General features: G+C 36.9%; 1 protein-coding gene across 16 annotated transcripts in view; it reads right to left on the bottom strand.

Annotated features, from left to right (window-relative positions):
- MRTFB (myocardin related transcription factor B) overlaps nucleotides 1-19,490 on the bottom strand; it is a 126,183-nt gene that overhangs the window by 30,733 nt on the left and 75,960 nt on the right. For 15 of the 16 annotated variants that reach the window (XM_026061859.1, XM_026061856.1, XM_026061857.1 and 12 more), the window contains 5 exons: nucleotides 8,733-8,798; nucleotides 2,815-2,870; nucleotides 2,183-2,258; nucleotides 973-1,134; nucleotides 201-385 (listed from right to left, as the gene is read on the bottom strand). In XM_026061859.1, coding sequence (XP_025917644.1) covers nucleotides 201-385; nucleotides 973-1,134; nucleotides 2,183-2,258; nucleotides 2,815-2,870; nucleotides 8,733-8,739 — 486 coding nt within the window. In that variant the 5' untranslated portion in view covers nucleotides 8,740-8,798. Of the gene's footprint in view, nucleotides 1-200; nucleotides 386-972; nucleotides 1,135-2,182; nucleotides 2,259-2,814; nucleotides 2,871-8,732; nucleotides 8,799-11,586; nucleotides 11,782-19,490 lie in introns of all 16 variants that reach the window. The other variant, XM_026061858.1, reaches the window with a different exon arrangement.

The following is a 19,490-nucleotide window of genomic DNA, read 5'->3' as shown; positions in this document are numbered from 1 at the left end:
CTACAGTCTGTGGGAATTTCATCACTGCCAGCAACCAAGCCAGGATTCTAATCTGTAAACTCCTCAACAGAAAATGGAGTTCCAGACACTGCTCTGCAATAACAGATGTATTCCTTTCACATGAGACTGTGCTCCATTTATATAGTACCAAAACAAAAAATGTCCTGTGGTGATTTTGTTTGAACATTTAGAAACTGTACCTGTGTTGAAGTAGCAGCATTTGGTGTTACTGGTGATGGTGAGTCACTTGCTTTTGGCTCACCAGGGGAAGCTGTGGAACCCTGGGATTCTTGGCTAGCTGGCTGATCTGGTGATAAAGCATCGCTGCTGTCTTCATCAAACGAATAATCATCCAAAGCTTGAGGATAATTCTCTTGTCCAACTGCTAAAATGTTTACAAAGAAACAAGCAAAAAAAAATCTTTTTTAGTTAAACAAATTAAATGAAGACTTTGGTGGCAGAATTAGCTGATTGCTGGAAACTGATCAGATTTCAGGACAATCTAACTATATAGTGCACAAGTACTTATTGCATTTTTAATATAATGAAAGCCATATTAGATCATATTCAAGGGACTGATAAAACCAAGTGCATAACAGAAGTTCCTCCTAATAAGAGATGAAAAGGCACACATTTGCAACACATTTGCAGTGTACATGAACATATGTGACCATTAATTAATCTATCATAAGTGTCTATGATTAATTTTAAAGAATTTTTATTAAGAAACAAGTATTTTCAAGAGGAATATTGTACTCCAACTGTGCAACTCTAACAGTTTTGAAGGAAAAAAAACAGCACAACTATCTTCAATTAAAGGATGACAGAGTTAAGGACTCAGAAGCTGAAAGAGTAAGAGCTAATAAACTTCAAGTATGTTTTGTTATGGTGAATGTTACTCTCAAGAGTTAAATTATTATTTTTCATAATACTATAATGATAACAGATACAAGCTGTGGCTGTCCTACTTGCCTATAATTGCTTCTTTAACACTGGAGTCTACAGGAAGAATATTTTTTTCTACCAGTTCCATAGGGCCAGGCCTCTGCGCAATCTTCTCATTCAGATCATCTGCCAACCGAGCTCTCTTCAGTTTCATCTGAGTGGCTTGTAGTGAAGGCTCTGCAAATGTCTCTAAAAGATACGTTGATTTAAGTATTCTGCTCCATCTTTTTTCCAGTTTCAAGATAACCAGCAAAGTGTTTCATCTTTGCAAAAACCATTCTACTTGTATCAAAATCAAGCAAGTATTATTTTGAAATTAAAAATCCCTATCTCCAAACATTCTCAAATTAACAAGCAAAATAAGATTTTTTGAGTACATGTTTTTCATTCCCATGACCATGCTTTTTTATAAAAACACCCTCTTTTTAATAGCAGTAATACTGCTGGCAAACATTTGTATAATGTCCAACCATAACACAGGAAATACAAAATAGACGATACTGGTTATAAATATGAAGATAGCTCATACTGGTAAACCTTTATAGCAGGAAATGGTAAATGTTTAACCGATAGTTAATTTTTGGATTCTCTCTTGCCAAACTAATCTTAAAAAGTTTACCTTTACAAATAGCTTCTAGCACAAATTTGTGAGTCTTCAAAATTGTATTTCAATGACAGTATGCAGATGGCCTATCAATATGGAGTTCAGTACCCAAATGCATGTTTTGAAAATTAAGAGATATTAGATTAACTTGGATTATGGTTATTTTGTAATTTCTATATTTGGCAAGATTATGGTGAAAACAGCAATACAGCCCCATTCATAAAAAAAGCTACTGTTTCAAATTACCTGAACAACAGGGAAAATAACCAAGCACAGTAAAAGTCGAGTTTACTAAGGGTTATGTTTTGAAAAAAAAAGTTGTATAAAGCTGTAAGGTTATTTGAGGGTAACCAGTAGAAGTTGAAGCAATGTATCTTATATGTACGTACTTCATGGTGTAATTACCATTACAGAATAAAAGCGACATACACTTGCAGACAAATACACAGTTGAGAATACTTTCACTACCATAAATGTGTCTACTATCATACAGATTTAGAATACAGATTACAACAGATACACTGTAAAAGTGGAGAAACACCGTATATGAACCTTTATAAATGATTCACAGCAAAGCCTGATTCAGTTAGGCCCAAAGTTACAGTTTGAAAACGAAGCTATCTGGGTACATACCTTCGAGGATGTGCATTCTGACCAGTTCAGACCGATCCGGTCTGCTGCGAATCTTGTGCTTCAAAAAATTTTCAGTCTTTAAAGAAATAAAAATCATTACATTAGCATTTACTAGAAGAGGCATAAAGTAGTTGGTACACTGATAAAGCACTGATGTGCGATCAGTGAATATCTGCAGTTTACGTTGCCTTCAGATAGATGCACTTCACTGTTTGAAGAGTGATACTAGAGATTTACTTTTTTTGAATTACAGTCTTCCCCAAACAAGTTAGAAATGTTTCTGGATTTTATCCCATAATAACACACTAGATCACAATACCATAGATTAGAAGTTTTCTACAGAAATACAGTACAAGTGTCATTTCAACCCAAGCATTCTGTCCTTGGACTGTAGGTAGATGTAGATTAGAATATGACCAATTTTATCCCCCCACCTGCTTGAGCTATGAAAGATTGAGAAACTTCCTTTTAGATTTGATACCGATATTTTATTTTATTATAATGGATTCTTCCAAGATACAAGCACATATGCAAGCATAGTATTAATAACTTTTTCATGTAGTCAAAGAATTTAGGATCACATACAACTGGCATTTTCACATGTTAACAGCAAGTTTATAAAAAGTGTTTACCCTGGCTCGTTCCAGGCTCTTTATCTGCTCATGGAATGCGGCGGGACTTTTCAAAGCTGTGAAGGGAAAGAAAAAGTTAAATTAACAGGACATGATTTCCAAAGAAATATCCTAATCTGTAAACTTCTATGCGCATTCACACCTTCTCAAAGCTGTGTTTGCATCTAACCAGGCTCACGCATTTGATTCATGCCAGTTATACTCCCTTATATTCAACAGAGATGATTATCAGTCCTATGCAGAGTATGTGGAATATTTGATTTTACCAAATGCTACTGTGTAACAGTTAACCATGTTAACACAAGGTACACTGGTGTCTATTTACCAAAACTGTTCCACAGCAGAAATTTTATAAGGTGGTGTTCAGAAGGCCAAAATACTGTCTCATTTATTCCACTGTATTACTATCCATCTATACTTCATCTTGCTGTTATTACAAACAGCTGAACTGTCCCTTGAAAACTGTTCATGCTGTTGGTTTTTTTTTTAAATATTGTAGGAAACCCAAAATGTTCAGATTAGAAATGGGTTAGAAAACAGAATGATCACACAGTATGTCTCAATTCAAAACAATTTTCAACTAAATACAAGATTAAATAAAAAACATCCAGAGCAACATATTTGATAAATTGTATTCTCTTCCCTACTAGTGAGGTCTTTTGGCATCCAAACAGAAAAGAGGTATTCTGAGAGCCTACTGTCTAGTGTAAAAATCATGTAACAGCAGCAGCAGAAAGCCCCTCTGTGCTTCTGAAAAACAAACAGGTAAATTATGGAATCACAGAACTAGAAAGGACCTCACCTGGCTCCAGATGAGGAATCACCTAGCTCTTCTCTGTCCCAAACACACAATAAGCTGGGGCAGACATTGCTGACAGAAATCAATTGTTGACAGAAATCAATATTGTCTTTCAAAGTTCTCAGTGATAAACATTTCCAGGCAAGATATGCCAGTGTACCACAAGCTTGACTCTCCCTTGCCGTGATTTAAATCTGCTATTTCTTTTCTATTTACCACAAAGAAAGCTTACTTAGCAGTAACTCGTGATTTTTTATTTTGTGATATGAGTTTTTGTCATATGTGCATTTTAACAGTGAGTATATTTGTGCTTTGTTACATAAGACCAAAACTTTATTCACAGAGGGCAAACTCTCACATCTCTTGCTGCTTAGCAAGAAAGCTGGAGTAAACATCCTGCTATTTAATTGCTCTCAGCCGTAGGGCTGTATCTGGAATAACTCTCAGGGAGCATGAACTGCACATCTCAAAGAATATCGGTTACCATAAATACTCTTTCTCCAAGCGAGTCTGCATATGTTTTAACAGTGGGGAACCCTAAGCAATAAGCTTCTCCACCTGGGTGGAGGATCCCAGTGTCCTTTACACAAACAGTGCTTGGTGCTGGGCAAAAGATACTGCATCAATCCTCAACACGTTCTGGGTGTTCTGCGTTAGGACGGCTGGACCTGCAGGAGCCACAAAGAGAAAAGTCCTCCTGTGGTAACAGAAGTCCCCAAGCTCTGGCTGAACTCTACAAGAATGGTCTGGATGCAGCCTGCAACAGCAGGCTTTAATATAAATATATAAATAATTCTTGCTGCACAGAAAAAGACCAAATTCTGGATTTCTCAGTGGTGGATACAAACAGCTCAGAAAGAATCTGGGCCTGTAGAAGATTAAGAAAGCTCTTCTGACACTGCAAGTGTGAAACATGTATTCAGCCCTAAAAACACGAATCTTATGGATGAAAGCTGGCAAGCTCATTGCCTGGTTACAGCGTAACATCAACATTATCTTAGGACAGTCTGGAGGATGTAAAGTGGGATGAGTCATAAATATGCAATTTTCTCTGTCTCTTGAAGCAGAATTAATAGTAACCAGAAAAGCCACCGTCAAGGACAAAAGCGAGCAAGATCCATTAGAATCCATATCATGGGGTTCAAAGCCCACTAGGAATCTGTATCCCAAACACAGGCATATATTCTGATGAGGTCTCAAGGTCTCTTTATTAACCATAGGGTAAAAATATACTGAAGCTTGACTGATTAAACAGTGATGGACAGAGATAATATCAAGGGGAACTCTGACCAAATCAAGGAAAATTACTGACTCCTTCCTACATAATCAAGATTAAACAAAGAAGGAGGAGCTGAAATAAAAAGAGCACTGCATAGCAAACCCAGCTCACATAATGGAATATATAAGCCTAGTGGATTCTTTCCTGTTGTTAGCTGAAAGTCCTTAAAAAAAAAAAAAAAAAAACCTCATTAGACTTTGAACTAGAAAGGAGGAAACCCTTCAAAGAAAGATACGCAGTAGAATACCATATTTCTCTCAAAAGGCTGGTGCAGGTAGGTAGCTGAAGCAATAGAGACTGTGTTTGCTGTATCAAGAAAACGGTGCAGGAATTTGCAGGAGGCCATATACAACTATTCTGTCAGAGATGGCTGTCAGGTCTCTCTTGCTGTTATCTGGGGAAAAGTCGGAAAAAAATGATTTGTAACTTGAACTTTTAACTGGAGAACAAAGCCTGGTAATTCTCCAGGTGAAACTGAAGCAAGGCCAAATAGTAAGGTCACTTGTCCTCACTTTTTTCCAGAGGCTGTCAATCCTCTGATCCTTATTCTAGGGGAAAGCAATTGTAGATTTCTCTGATGTCATGATGACAGTGGGAGGAACTGATGGGTATAAAAACAGATCAGTTCTCTGGATGCTGAATACAGCCCTGTACCTCTCCTTGCCTCTGGAACACATAAGGCCAACAAGTTCTACATTATGAGCTGGACTGATTAAAGCAGGGATACTGCCACACATCACAAGAAAGCCTTAGTATCCCTTGGTTGTCTAGGTATGGTGGCCCCTATATTTCTTCCTATAGGAAGAGGAAGAATTTTCCAAAAATCACCACTCCCTTAATGAGCTCCAGAATGAGGTATTTTTGAGCTCAAGAGGTGCATTAACTGTCCTTTGTGTAAGTTGGTGGACAGTTTACCAGTTGCCTGGGTTTAAAAACATTTTCTACCAAAAGGGAAAGTGGAAGGAAGAGGTCAATCCAACTGTAATGTCTCTGGAACCCAATGCTCCTTGTGATGAACCACATGTATCTTGGCTTTAGAACTGTTTTTTTTTTTTTTTTTTTATCATCTCAGTAAAAGAAGATAGTACTACTGCTGATGACAGTCACAAGAGAAGATGCATCACTGTTTTGCCATAATATACACCACAGAAGGAAAGTAAGGCCCCTAATATTGAAGGTAGAGCGCCAGAGAAATACATCAGCAAAATCATAGTGGCAGTGTTTTATTCCAGCATGAATATTCAAGTAATCACAGTCACTACTGGTGCGGTCACCTAACAGTCACCTGCAGTCACCCCAGCAGTGTCAGGAGAAGGGAAGGTTTTCTGTCAGGTCAACCAGCCAGTGTCTAGCCAACTTGTTTGCATTCTGCAGCGTTCAGCCAAAGCGACTGAGTCCTACTATCAACTGGTGGTAAAGCAGACAAGTGGCAGTGGACTTGTGGCCCTTTATAGAAGATGGAAATGTCTTTTAGCTGGAGATAACTTTCCTGGTGCTGAGGAATATGCATTGCCTATATGACAAGCTTCTGTAGCAGTTCAGTGGATCTGGCAGTTCTTGCACTTTGTGGGACAGCTAGAGGAAGGGAAACAGTAAGGTAGTCTTTTCACATAAGACTATTTCAGCAATTTATCCCTGGACAGACTGCATGAGGAGTCTTCAGGCCTGAACAACCAGACCAGATGTTGTTCTGTCTAGGAGACTACCAGCAAAGGATTAGACAAAGCTTTCATTGTGAAATTAAGCAGGCGATTCTGGAACTTGAGCTCCTGCTCACATCTCACTCGAGGCTTGAAAAACTTGTAAATATGGCACTTGGAAGCGTGGCTGTCACTGAGGCAGTATAGGCACTTGTAAAATGGATCTGATGATGATGGGATGTGATCCGCGTTGGAGGGTACACAAGTCTCATGGCTAGCTGCTAAACAGGAGAAAAAAGCAAACAGTACTACTCAGCTAGAAATAATATGAACTGTGGAGTGCTTCATCTCAACTGGGTAGTTGAAAGGAAGTGAAACGGCAGCGTGCACGATCCATCTCGCTTGCCATATACCTGGCAGAGGTAAGATAAAGCAAAACAGTCTTCAACGCTTCACGACAGTTTAGAAGTTCTTTCCAAGTTTTCACTCAAAGAGAAACAGATCATTCCGTTCCTGAAGATTATCAACACTACAGACCTGAGAAGGTGAAGGTGATGTAACAAAGCAATCTGAAGTCTGCTGAGTACTCAGAAACCTCGAAGAGATTAATTTTAAGACACTGTGCCTTCAAGCTAGAATTTGCCAGTGCTTACTGGGCTATCTGTGATAACTTGATATAGTTTTGATACACTTTCAGTGGCTCTAGTTGTTTATAAGGATCAATTTTCACAGTTAAACCTTCTACAACTTGGACCTATTATCTGGAGTTGAATCTCATCCCACATTGTCAACTTAAAGTTCAGACAAAGACCAAAGGCCAAAGTTTCAGATAAAAGGCAAGGTGGTGGCAGAAATGTTCAAGCTAATACCAAAGATGGTTTCTCAATATTTTCTGGGCATCCTTCATTAAATTAGAAACAAATTAGAAGATGTTACACTAAACAATTAGTATAGCCATTGGGAGCCCAAGCGCAGGAACACCAAAACATCCCTAAGGAAAGAGTTAACTGTGTTTGAATTCTAGGTCACTGAATTTCCCTCCTGTGATGTTTAAATTGATTTTAGGTATCCTTGTGCTGCTGAAACAACCACTAACTCTAGCAGATTGAAATCAATAAAGGGGAAAATGGACCCTGCAATTGCATAAAGCATGCCAATTATTTGCTTTCAAAATACAGTGCTCTAAATTCAGACATACAAACAGAAAAAATCCAAATTTTCAAACATTATTTGCCCATTATTTATCCCCAAAGATAAACTGTAATTAAATTCAAATGGTAGAACAGAGTTAGAGATAAAAATGGTTTACTGAAGAACTGGTAGCTTGTAGCATAGGTGTCAAGGATGGCAGGAAGTCAGGCCAAAGAGTCAGGAGTTGAGCATTACAGAATCTTGAAAGCACACCTTTGACTGTATTTATGAATTTGGTGAAGCTGCTGCCTTGGCAAGACACTTCACACTAAGGTGATCAGCAGCATCTCAACTCTTCCAAAGATAGCATCTGATGGCATTCATTGAATTTCTAGCAGTATGTTACCTCTACTGAGAAAGAGAAGAATACAAAACTCTTAGACCAGCTTGGACAGTTTGCCAGATGTGGCAGATTGGACAGGTCCTTTTGGAATCTGGAAAAAAAATTATCTTCTAAAAACTAGCAAAAAAATCATATCCCTGGAAATTTATTCACACTCAGTGATGGCAAGAAAGGCCTGGGCACAAAAGCTTCTGCATTAGGTCACATGATCCAAAGTGTGCTTGCAGCCCAAGCCACAGGCTCATGTCCTGTGGCATCGCAGGTGCATCGCTCAAGCCCTGTCACAGGAGTCACGATTTGTGTGCGTGCTTCTGTGTGTTCTACTTTGGCTTGGTAACCCTTGCGATCCTACCCTTGAAAGACTGCTGGCTTTGTCATTAATGTCCATTCATTTACAAGATATAATTCAGCTTATTTCAGTGAGATCAGACTATATTATGTCTGTAAATCCTTGTGCTTTCACCACAAAGCTACTTGAACTGAAACATTGGTTAAGTGTGACAAATTAACCTTATGCTCATTTATATTACCAAAAGAATCCCATAGGTTTTATCAAATTATTGTTATTTTAAAGAATTTTTACAGAAATGTTCATCTTCATTATTTTATGTATTCAATTCATAATTAAAACAGTAGAGTAATACAAATTACTAAAGTAAATCTTACGTGGCATGATGCCCTGGTCCACCAGCTGTTCTCGTGTCCGCCTTTGCTGTAGCCTTAGCTGAAGTACTGATAAAAGAAAACAATCATTCATTTACATGTAAGCACATTATCCCTTATTGAAGTGCAAAAAGAAAAACATTCAAAAAGATACTAAACATCTTTAAAAATATTTTTGATAAATGCATTCAGACCTGACAGTAAACTCCAAGACACCTATCATTAGGGATCAAATGCTAATAAGGTAGTTAAATAGGGATTGGAAGCAATTGCTCTTATGTTGTACTTGCTGCTTTTTTGTCACATCTGATAAAGAGACTGTATTTCACATATTCATGCACTTTTCCTAATTTATCAGCTGTCTCATAAGAGATATTTAGTAAAATTAGATTTTAAAATTCTAATTTTTTTTTTTGCTACAACACTACTATTATAGAATCAAGAAAACATATAGTGAGCTTATAGGTTTGATTTATTTTAAAGAGTTTGTAACATAAATTGCAACATGCAATGATTCTCGAAACAAGAGAAAATGCTGTTTTCCTGACTAATGGAGAGACACTTTTTTAAATTTAAGGACTAAATAAATCCAACATTGTCAAATTTGGAAATAATTTTGTTTAAACTTTCAGAGCTAATTTTTTATGTTTCATTAAATTTCATAAAATGTACAAAGGTTATTATCATTATTATTACTGTAAGTATAACTACTATAACACACATTAAATGCTATACCAGGAACTCTAAAAAATGGGAAAAAGAGAGAGGAAAAAAAGGAATGGCCCAAAACTTAGTTTGACCAATTGAAATAATTTTAAATAAATGTTTGGAATTTTTTAATAAGACCATCTAAATTTATCCAGAATTTTAATTTAGTAGATAACATCAATTTTAAGATTTAAAATATTAAGGTTTGGTCCTGAAAGCTGCCTATTTCATGTGAAAAAAAATCATGTTTTAAAAGGTAACATATCTAGTATGTATATATATACACACACATTATATATACACACACACACATATATATATATGGCAACATTATTAAAAGGTAGTAACATGCAGTGAAATTTGAATCTGGCAATAACTGTTTTTAACTATATAAATAGGAAGAGCTACTCTTAAGTAACACAGAGAAAGGGTAGTGCAAACTGAGCCCTTCCGGCTATTTTACTTTAGTAGCCATTTCCAGGATGTCATTAAGCTGCAGGACTGTTTATTCTGCCACTGCCTCAGAGAGACATACACAGGTTCGAGATTAACAGGGGTCTCATATCTGACAGCCACAAACAATTCTGTATTTCTGTGTCTCTGAGCACTAAAAAGTTTAAAATGTTTTATTTCTTCGCTATATACTTGAATCTGGCATGATACCAAAATGTAACTGAAACAATACCCAATTCTATCCATCTGCTACAACAGATGACTCGATACATGGCCTAACTTTAGACCACTCATTCTGCAGGGCTATGTTCATGAGCGAGGGCTTACAACACCGCTATCGTTAACCAAGCTATTGCTATTGTAAGTGCTATAAAAAAAATACTTCAAAGTCTCCAATGTTGCTTAGACATAAAGTCCTCACAGTTTCAAAATTCGGGCTTTTTGTTGTGAATCTTCCCCGTTAAAACAAACCCACCCCACAAACAACAACCTTCCAAGGAAACAGTTCTTTCTTTCTTCATTGTTACTTCTTTCTCCTTGTTTCTCTATCAGGTTTTCATTGTACTTCATTATTTCTTGGCCACATTATAAAGCTGTTATCCTAATGTGAAATTTCACCTCTTGTTCTGAAGCATGGCTTGGTCAAGAAAAGAGTATTAAAAATATGTAATACTTGCATTCTCAAATTCTCCCTTGATAGTTTATGGATGCATGATTATGACATGCTGTTCCTATTGTTTTGCTTCCTTGTGAAGTACAAACTAATGCATTGTCCAGAACATCAAAATGAATGTAATTCCTAAAAAATTAGGCTAAGCACAAAGTTCATTGTTTTCAGATTTTAAAAGGAATCAGCTTGTTTCCTGTTCCACAGTACAGGAAGGATACTCCTCTGGCTAAAGCATTAAGACTGGGAATAGCGAGGCAAATCTTGAAAATGAGGATGTTATTTTCTTATATCATACAAGCTCTGAGAATTTAAGTACAAACATTTAAGAGATGTTCCACAGTAGTTCAGTTTTTGGTTTACAATATTGCTATACAACACAAGAATTACAATGGACAGAGATGAGAGAAGGCAAAAGTAAAACCAGCAGAATGTAAAGTGATGCGAAGTTATTCAAAATTTCTTGAGTTCCTGTGGAAGCTTAAAATACTTGCTTTAGGTAGTGAATTTCTTTTTTTTTTTTGAGTAATAATAAGTTTTAAATGACTCTAAATGAATTTAAATGTAACTGCAGAAATATTTTATAGAAGTTTGAAGATCTGGACGATTCAGTTTTGGTGTTAATTTCACGTTGCTCCAAGCAAGTCTGGACCTCTTCACATGAGGTCTTTCACAAGTGGATGCAAACCTGCGCCTGCACTGTGAACCCACTCTGACGGTACCGTGACACCCCTTTCAGGAGCACTTCCTAGGTTAGGTCTGGCTGTGTATTACAGACAGCTGCATGCTCCCAGTAAGTTCAGAGCATGATCTATCTTTCTGCAGAAAACCACAAGGCTTTAGAAGTCCAATTGGTCTAATCTGTCCAAAAATCTGGGATTAAGTATGTGCAAACATACATTTGCAGTGTGCAAACTGTACATCCAACTTAAATCCACAAATTTTATACAAATAACTGTGAATTAAGAAAAATAATAAATCAGGTCAGGATTTAACACTCATTCCTACAGAAGACTACAAGAAATGCACCTTTTGACTGACACGCACGCTAAGCATGCACTGTAAGGTTACGACGTTCAGGTTGTATCCCTGGGTTCTAAGAATCTCCTACTGCATTAGCACCAGGCAGTGAGAAATCCACTCGGGGATGGTGAGGAAAGAGCTGCTATACCGCATGGGGCAAGGCAGGCGCTCAGGATCAGCGCTTCTGAAGGATGCCGCCACCTGCAATGCAGTGAGTCAAGAAGCGAACGCTGGTGATATGACAACAGGTACAGGAATGCTCTCACTGACATGAGCCTTCTACCAACATGTAATAGGCAAGTCATCTATTAAAGAAAAAAGACATTTGGTGGTATGTGGTATTTATGATTTCTAATATGCTTTTTACCAGGAGTTTTTATTTACCGAGCTTTATCACAAACCCCATTTTTGTAGCTGTAGCTGGTTCAGCCATGGTTACCTAAACATTGCTAGTGTGCTGCTTTCAAATATTAGTAAACAAAAGTGGGAAAATTAAACACAACTTTCAAATTGGCCTCCACACTACAGAATCACCACACTATTTTGCAGGGTTGGTAATATCAGTTTGAAAGCCTTCACTCCTCCACAAATTTGGACAGCTGTCTAAACTGGAAAATTATTATGTAGGAAGTACATACATTATCTATTCTTTGAAATCTATTACAAACAATAGCTATTTGTTCTTTATTTTAATCAGACATTATTTGTTTAAAAAATTGGAAGGAATGTCATGGCAAACAAATTTCATGTGCAAAATCTCAGTGCAGGAAAAATAATTTTACAGTACTTTTAAGAAATTAGTTTAACTGTTAAACTACATATAAAGTGGCAGAGGTTTATCTGTGGGAGATCATTATTTTTTACCTTGTATATCTTAACTCTAAGAAAACCAAATTATTCATTAATTATAGGTCTCTCTCTCTCCCAGATCCAGTATTAACATGATTCTCAGACTACACCTTCCATCTTCCAGATGGAAAGGATCAGACTAGCCCTTGGCGTTCCACTACAGTGACACAGACAACATGCAGTATTTGGTCATACAGTTGGTAAGGAAGAAAGATCAGACAGTCTGAATTTTATGCAGCTTTGTTGGATTTTATTAACTACTTCTGATGGTATCTTTAACTGCTAGAGCAAGAGTGCTTGGGGGACAGAATTTATGGCAAACTGGAGTCCCTGCTAGCACGGGAGCCTTTGAGAGCTGAGAACCAGGGACTGTTCACAGGTGGGAACTTTCATTGTGGAGGGAAGACAAAGACTCCTGCTCCTGCAGGGTCAGTGCAGGAAAATTAAGCAAGGAGATCCTAGGAAAGGTTTGGTCTCTCTGCTCCCCCCCTCCCTTTTTTTTTTTAAACGTACAATTTTAGTCTTTTAGGGAAGGAGCATTTCAACTACAGGTTGGTATTTTGACTTTGAGTTACTATTTTAAAGAAGCAAGGGCATTAAAGTATCTTGAAAGACTACATCTCATCAGGAAAGGTGAACATGAAATAATCCATCTTAAATCCCAGTGCAAGGAGGAACTACTATTCAAACTCAAGTACATGTTTAACAGCATGGTACTTATAATAGCAAGTCTTCACTAAGAATCCTTTATATCAAGGACACCTTTCAGACTCTGGTAAGCACCATACCGTGAAGAAAGAAACTACAGAGAAAAAAAGAACACACAAAATGAGGAGGATGCTAAAATTAGAATTTGTAGAAAAGCAACAAGAGAGAATTGATCTTTAGCTTATGGAAAGAGGAATCTTAAGCCACAATCTTAGCAACTTTATAACAATTTGGGGGACATTATTTGCAGTGAATAGCTCTACTACAGTCACAGCCTTTACAAATCCATTGTACTTTGCATAAAACACCCAAAGATGCTTTATTTTAATGTACAAATTTCTAACAACTTACTTTCAGCATCCACATTAGTAATCACAAAAAATATTTAAGAGTAGTTCATGTTTCTGCACTTTTGTTGCACATCCCACCATTCAGCATTCTAAGTAATTACTGCATTTCAATTTTTCACTGGCAAGTTTGTGGGAGGAATAAAAAAAGACCTCAAACTGCCATTTGCTAATACAGGTAAACTAAATAACAGCTTCAACACTTCTAATATGTATTCCCCAGTATTCCCCTCAAACACACTTTTGAAAAGAGTTTGCCTGAAGTAGATTTAGCTGGAGAGATGTCTCTGAAAAATACCAGTGTACCAAAGTGTCTACGTGAAGGTGCTGTTTTCTCCAGTACTAATAGCACGGAAGGGGCAGGCAGGCGCTGCCTCCCGGCGTCGAAGGGGGCAGCAGCCACGCTGAACGCTGCGGCTGCCAGGACTGACCTGGGGTGGGCGGACAGGAGTCACTAACCAGGGGGTCACGCACCTCTCCCCCAACAGCAATGCAATCGCATACAACCCTGGACAACACAAGCATTTCCACTGTAAAAACAAATGCCAACATTAGTCCTGCTTATGCACGTGGCTAATATAATTCCTACTGATTCTTGAAATGAATGTTGGGTGGCCACTGCCATGACTGATGGGCGTTATGAGTTCTGCTGGGGGAATGGGGGCAGGAGACAAAGAAAATACATCAGCAAAAAATGATTTCACTTAAAAGTGATAAGAACATAGGTAACTTTTCTCTTATTTTTTCAACTGGGTTCAACTAATCCTTTAATGAACATAGTTCCCAATGTAGATGATGGGAAGCCCTGATAGATAGTTTATGAATGCATTAAATCCATTATTAATGGCTGCAGTTATGATCAGATATTTGGCTTAAGTTTTGCAGAAAGAATAAAAACTGGTCAATACCCTAAACAATGCAGAGTCTTACAAGGTAACACATGGCAGAAGGATGGGAAAAGCAGCAAGAAAGTACATGCACATAAACCATATGCGCATAGGTGTGAAGCTTTATTTTATTTTATTTTTTAAAGCAAATATGTATACAACATACATATTTATTGTCTCTCATAACACTACTTGCCTACCTATCTTCTATTAATCAACACCAGGCATCAGAAAGCAAATAAGGGAGGAGGATTTAAGTCCCATTTATTTCAGGACAAGCGGTAAAACCTGTGGGAGGACTGCACAGATGAGAGGGAGCAATTGATTTTTTAAACAACACAGATATCCAGTTACTCACTTAAAGATCAGGACCTTATATATAACATAGTAAAGAAAGGACAGCCAGTAGCATGACTAATAGGGAAGCACTGAAGGGGGAATACAGAAGAGAAGATGACTCATAGACCAGAGCAAGGAGATTAAAGAGAAACAAAGTTGGATGATAGTAAAAACAAACATCTGGTTTTCAATTCCAAAATTAAGAAGGTGAAGAAAAAAACATTTTGGGTCCGATTCTTTTGTTCAAATGTTGAGCAATTAGAAGTGTGACTAAAGAAAATAAATTCTAAATGGAAAGTCATTGTGAATAAAAAAAAGCAATATATTATTTTAAAAGGTTGAAAGGCTGAAAAAAGAAAAACCTTTGCTTTTCCAGAGCAAACAAGCCAGAAAAAAGCTAAAATTTATACCTCAATAAAGAGCATAAGGACCTAAAATACTTTTAAGCCTTACACAGACAAAAAGTAAAAAGCAGAGATGTTTCTAAGGAAGAAATGTAGTATTAGGACATGAGCTGAATAGCTAGATCTAGGCGAAAGTCTAGTCGAGGAGGATATTCAGCTTACAGGTCTGAGTGTCAGACTAGATGGTCATGGTATAGACAGTAGGGCTTTATATTTTCATTGTAGTAATCTTAGAAAAGGCATTATGAGTTGTCAGAGAGTCTGAGCCCTAGAACTAAGATTGGAGACAGACTTCTATCTTTATGCTGGAGATGAACCTAAAAAAAGTCTAAAAAAGATCTAAAAAAAGGGGGGGGGTATAAAGGGAGGGAACTAGGGATGAGGTCTGTGAAAAGCAAAAAAAGAAAAAGGACCCACAAAAAGCAGCTGAAAGAACAGCAACCAGAAAGATGCACAAAGTGGGAGTCATGGAAACTAAATCACAAGTTTCCAGTAAGGAAAATGTGATGAAATTATCTTCAAAGACAAGAATGAAAGACATGAGAATGGAGCGCAGCTTTGCAATTTTGGCAAAGGATAGCTGACTTAATTGAGTGAGAAACTCCCCATAGAGCAGAATGCAGGTTGGTTTAAATATAATATACAGTTACATTATTAGATATATATACAGAAATCTATATACAGAGAGATATCTAGAACAGTCAATAACACAAAAAGTAGTAAATCTTTGTACTTTATGTAAGAATGTATGAGATGGGAGGCACAGCTTCCAAATAATCTATAAAACCACCGAGGCATTAGCCAAATTTATTTTACTGTACTACTGACTATTTTCTTTCTTTTCTCTCCTAATTTGAAGACAAAAGAGTGTAAAATCTGGAAAGGGAGAATTCAGAAGACATAAGGTACTACAAAACACACATCCCCATGAGGTACTTCTTACTGACTCAAACAGAGCGTTTTTATCTGGGTTAATCCATTCAGCTTGTTGCCTGATAGCTGACCTCTCATTTTTGCACTTTTGGAATGAAGCATAGCGTTTAAAATCATAGATGATGATCTCCAAAATAAAGGCCCAGAACCGACACAGATTTAAAAATGTTAATAGCAACTAAATTTGCTAAGTTAGTAGTATAAAAGAAGACACAAATACTTTGCATTGTGCATGATCTGGCAGAAATCTTTATACCACTGCCACTCCAAGAAACAGTCTCAGAAGTGCTGCTGCCCCAAAGCCATGCACACAGAGGTCAGTTAAGTTCTTGTTTGGATTGCTGAGGGCGAGGGGCAGCGAGGGTATTCGTTTTTATTTTCAAATCAGTGTATGAATTTAAGATTAACACTTTAACATCAGGCCAAGAGTTTCTAATATTTCCATATATATTTTCTTCAGTCAATAAAATTATCAGTTAAAAAAATTTTAAAAGTCAGTTCTCTTCATCTTTCTCTCATTATAACTTAGGTTATTTAATATTTTTGACAAATACTAAAGCATAATCCTTCCTCACAATAACAAGACCAGATTATTTGACTAGCATAAAGTCAGTACAAGTCTGCCGACTTCACAGGAACAATACAATTTTTTACCACCTAAAAATTGTGGGCAGAGGCTGGTGCTCCCACTCTTACAGTTTCTTCTACTTTTAGCATACCAGGCAATTACCACTTATATAGACAAAGGAATAAAGAAGATGGTATGAAAAGGGGAGATTATCTATTAACCAAAGTACATAATCACCTGATTATTTTGAAACATATTTTGATATAATAGTAAAAATCACATAAAATTAATGGGCACCTGCTTTCACACAGTCAGTACTGTTCAAGTTCACATACTTGCTAAGAGCCTAAATGGGCACAAAGGTGCCCAACAACCAAAACAAGCAGATCCTCAACACCCTGCTGAAGCACCATGCCAGTTTGCACGAAAGCAAGCAAGCAAGCATAAGCAAACAGGCACTTAATCGTGTACACACCACAGTTTACACAAGAGCCTTTGAAGGGCTAAGAAACTTAAGGCAATCCAGTTAGGTTTTACTTGGTGTGAATGGTACAGTATGTGAAAATAAAACATATTACTAAATCACTTAGAGCAAACAGCAATTATCAAAGTCAAGCAAGTGGTTTTCAGCCATCACTCTGTTACAAATCTGTAATTTGTATCCTAAGGAAAAGGTGCCTCAAAGTAGGACTCTATAATCACAAGCACTGGAATGTAGAGGCCAAAAATAAATTGACAGTTGTCCCACAGGAACAATGTTATCTACTGATTGACAAGCTTTCATCGCGGCTTCGTGTCCTGAACAAAACCAGAACTCGTATTGTGCACAGTAGTTCTAATAATTCCGTATCTTATCCAATTAATTATATATCCCATTAATTTCAATTAAATTTCATTTTTGGCTCTGAAACATGGCATTCAAACAGTTGTTGACATTTAAAATTACGCAGAGGCTACAGACACTAAATCAATGAGAAGGGGTTCATTTGGTAGCATACAAATCTTTCAGACAACAGCAAGAAGAAAAATCATATCAAAAATATTTTTTGTGTTCTGTATGCAATCATCTTTATTTCTTCTGAAGTTAATATTCGGTGGCTATTAGCTGTTTAAGTCCTTAAAAATGCAAGTAATATGGGAAAAGCTATGTCCGACATTCCTGCATACTCCCTTGGAAATGTGCAGGAGCAGCAGGCTGGCTGCTGGCGCAAGGCTGGCTGCCATGGAAACAGACAGTGCCGAAAACACCCTCCTTGCCTTTAAATTAAAAGCTGTTACACAAAAAGCCTCATTTTCTTTTTGCCAGCTTAAAACAGCTTTTATTCATCCAAAGTCTCCAACGTGTTGAGCTTGAAGCACAGAGCAACAGTTAACAATAGCGGTACTAGCTGCAATGAAGCACTGCTACACAAGATGAACTTGTCTATCACCTAAATTGTAAAGTATAATCCTCAATCTGAAGTAATTTATAACTAGTTTTTTGGCACCGTGACTGTATAATATTAATACAAATATATGAACAACAGGGTTGCAGTAAAGTAGAAGAGAATATTTTATCAGATGGCAGGTGGAATACACAAGCGATTTTAGCATAAAATTTGTAGCAGAATGCGGGACCAACCTTGCACCACAGTGCGACAATTACAGAATTACAGAAATTGAATATCAATTACTTAATTATGTGCTGCTTTCAGTCACTACCCCTTACAACCCCAAACACTATCTGCACAGGCTTTTCTAAACAGAACATAATTTACATTAATTTAATCTTCCAGAGACAAAAGGTTTGTGTTCTCCTGAGCTATGATTTGTTCTCCCTGAAGTATATACATTTCACAGTGTTATACTATATTTGTAATTCACTAACTACTCTATAGAGACAGAAATGGTTAGATTTTTCAACTGATGCTTGTTACATGAATAAAACTGAAAATTCAAAAAAACAACGTTTTGTATAGTAAGTAACAGAACGCGCAGGTAACACGCAACACACATTTCAGGAAGCTTATGGAATACATGAGCTAGACTGCAGCCCGCGTTACTCGTTCCACGTGTGTCCAAAGTCACAAATTAGGTAACTTGGTGTTTTTCTCATTTATATGGCATTTCAAAGGAGGAAGGCAGGCGAGGGAGAAGCTGTGAAAATACTGAGCTCCCTGTAATTTGTTGGAAGCGACTCTGAATAAGTTGTACAGCATTTTAAAGACAAAATGCATTAAGAATTTTTGTACTCACTCACCACCAGCTTAGAAATGATGACACAATGTTTATAATAATTAATATATTTTATTTTTATAAGTAATAATTTTAAATAATCTAAAATTAAAAAATATATATCATTAAAAAAATCTAACACTGTAAATTTGAATGAACACATTACATTGGGTTCAGACTTCAAAACTTTCATTTTTGTCAAGGCATCATTTAAAAAAATATGTGAATGTCTTTCACTAGTTTTTATTAAAAAGTTACTTATTTTTATATGCTTTTTCCATTTATTTTATATGCAGTTTTTCTTCTAAGAACATAGCAAAAATAATCGAAGAAATGTAAGAGTCTCATATTCATACTCATTTTAGGCAATTATTCAGTCATACCTGAATATTATACTGTTTTATCATCTTAAAAATGTTCTGTATAAGGGCAAAGCATAGGAATATAGAGTACTGAGGGCCCTACAGAACTAACAAGGTGTCTATAGGTAATACAGTCATTGCAGAGAATCTCTTCAGAGTTCCGGAGGGAAATCCTGCAGGGCCTCCAGTTCTTTTAAACTGCATCACTAGGAAAGCTTTTGTCTTTTACCGCTCTAAAGCTTTTGTCTCTAAGCTAGTAATATTGTACACATAACTGTTTCCAGAAGTAACATTATCAT

This window comes from Apteryx rowi, unplaced genomic scaffold (genome assembly GCF_003343035.1).
Source record: "Apteryx rowi isolate R43461 unplaced genomic scaffold, aptRow1 scaffold_186, whole genome shotgun sequence".
NCBI classification, from domain to species: domain Eukaryota; kingdom Metazoa; phylum Chordata; class Aves; order Apterygiformes; family Apterygidae; genus Apteryx; species Apteryx rowi.
Note: the sequence above shows the minus strand (reverse complement) of the source record. Positions and strands in the feature narration are given on the sequence as shown.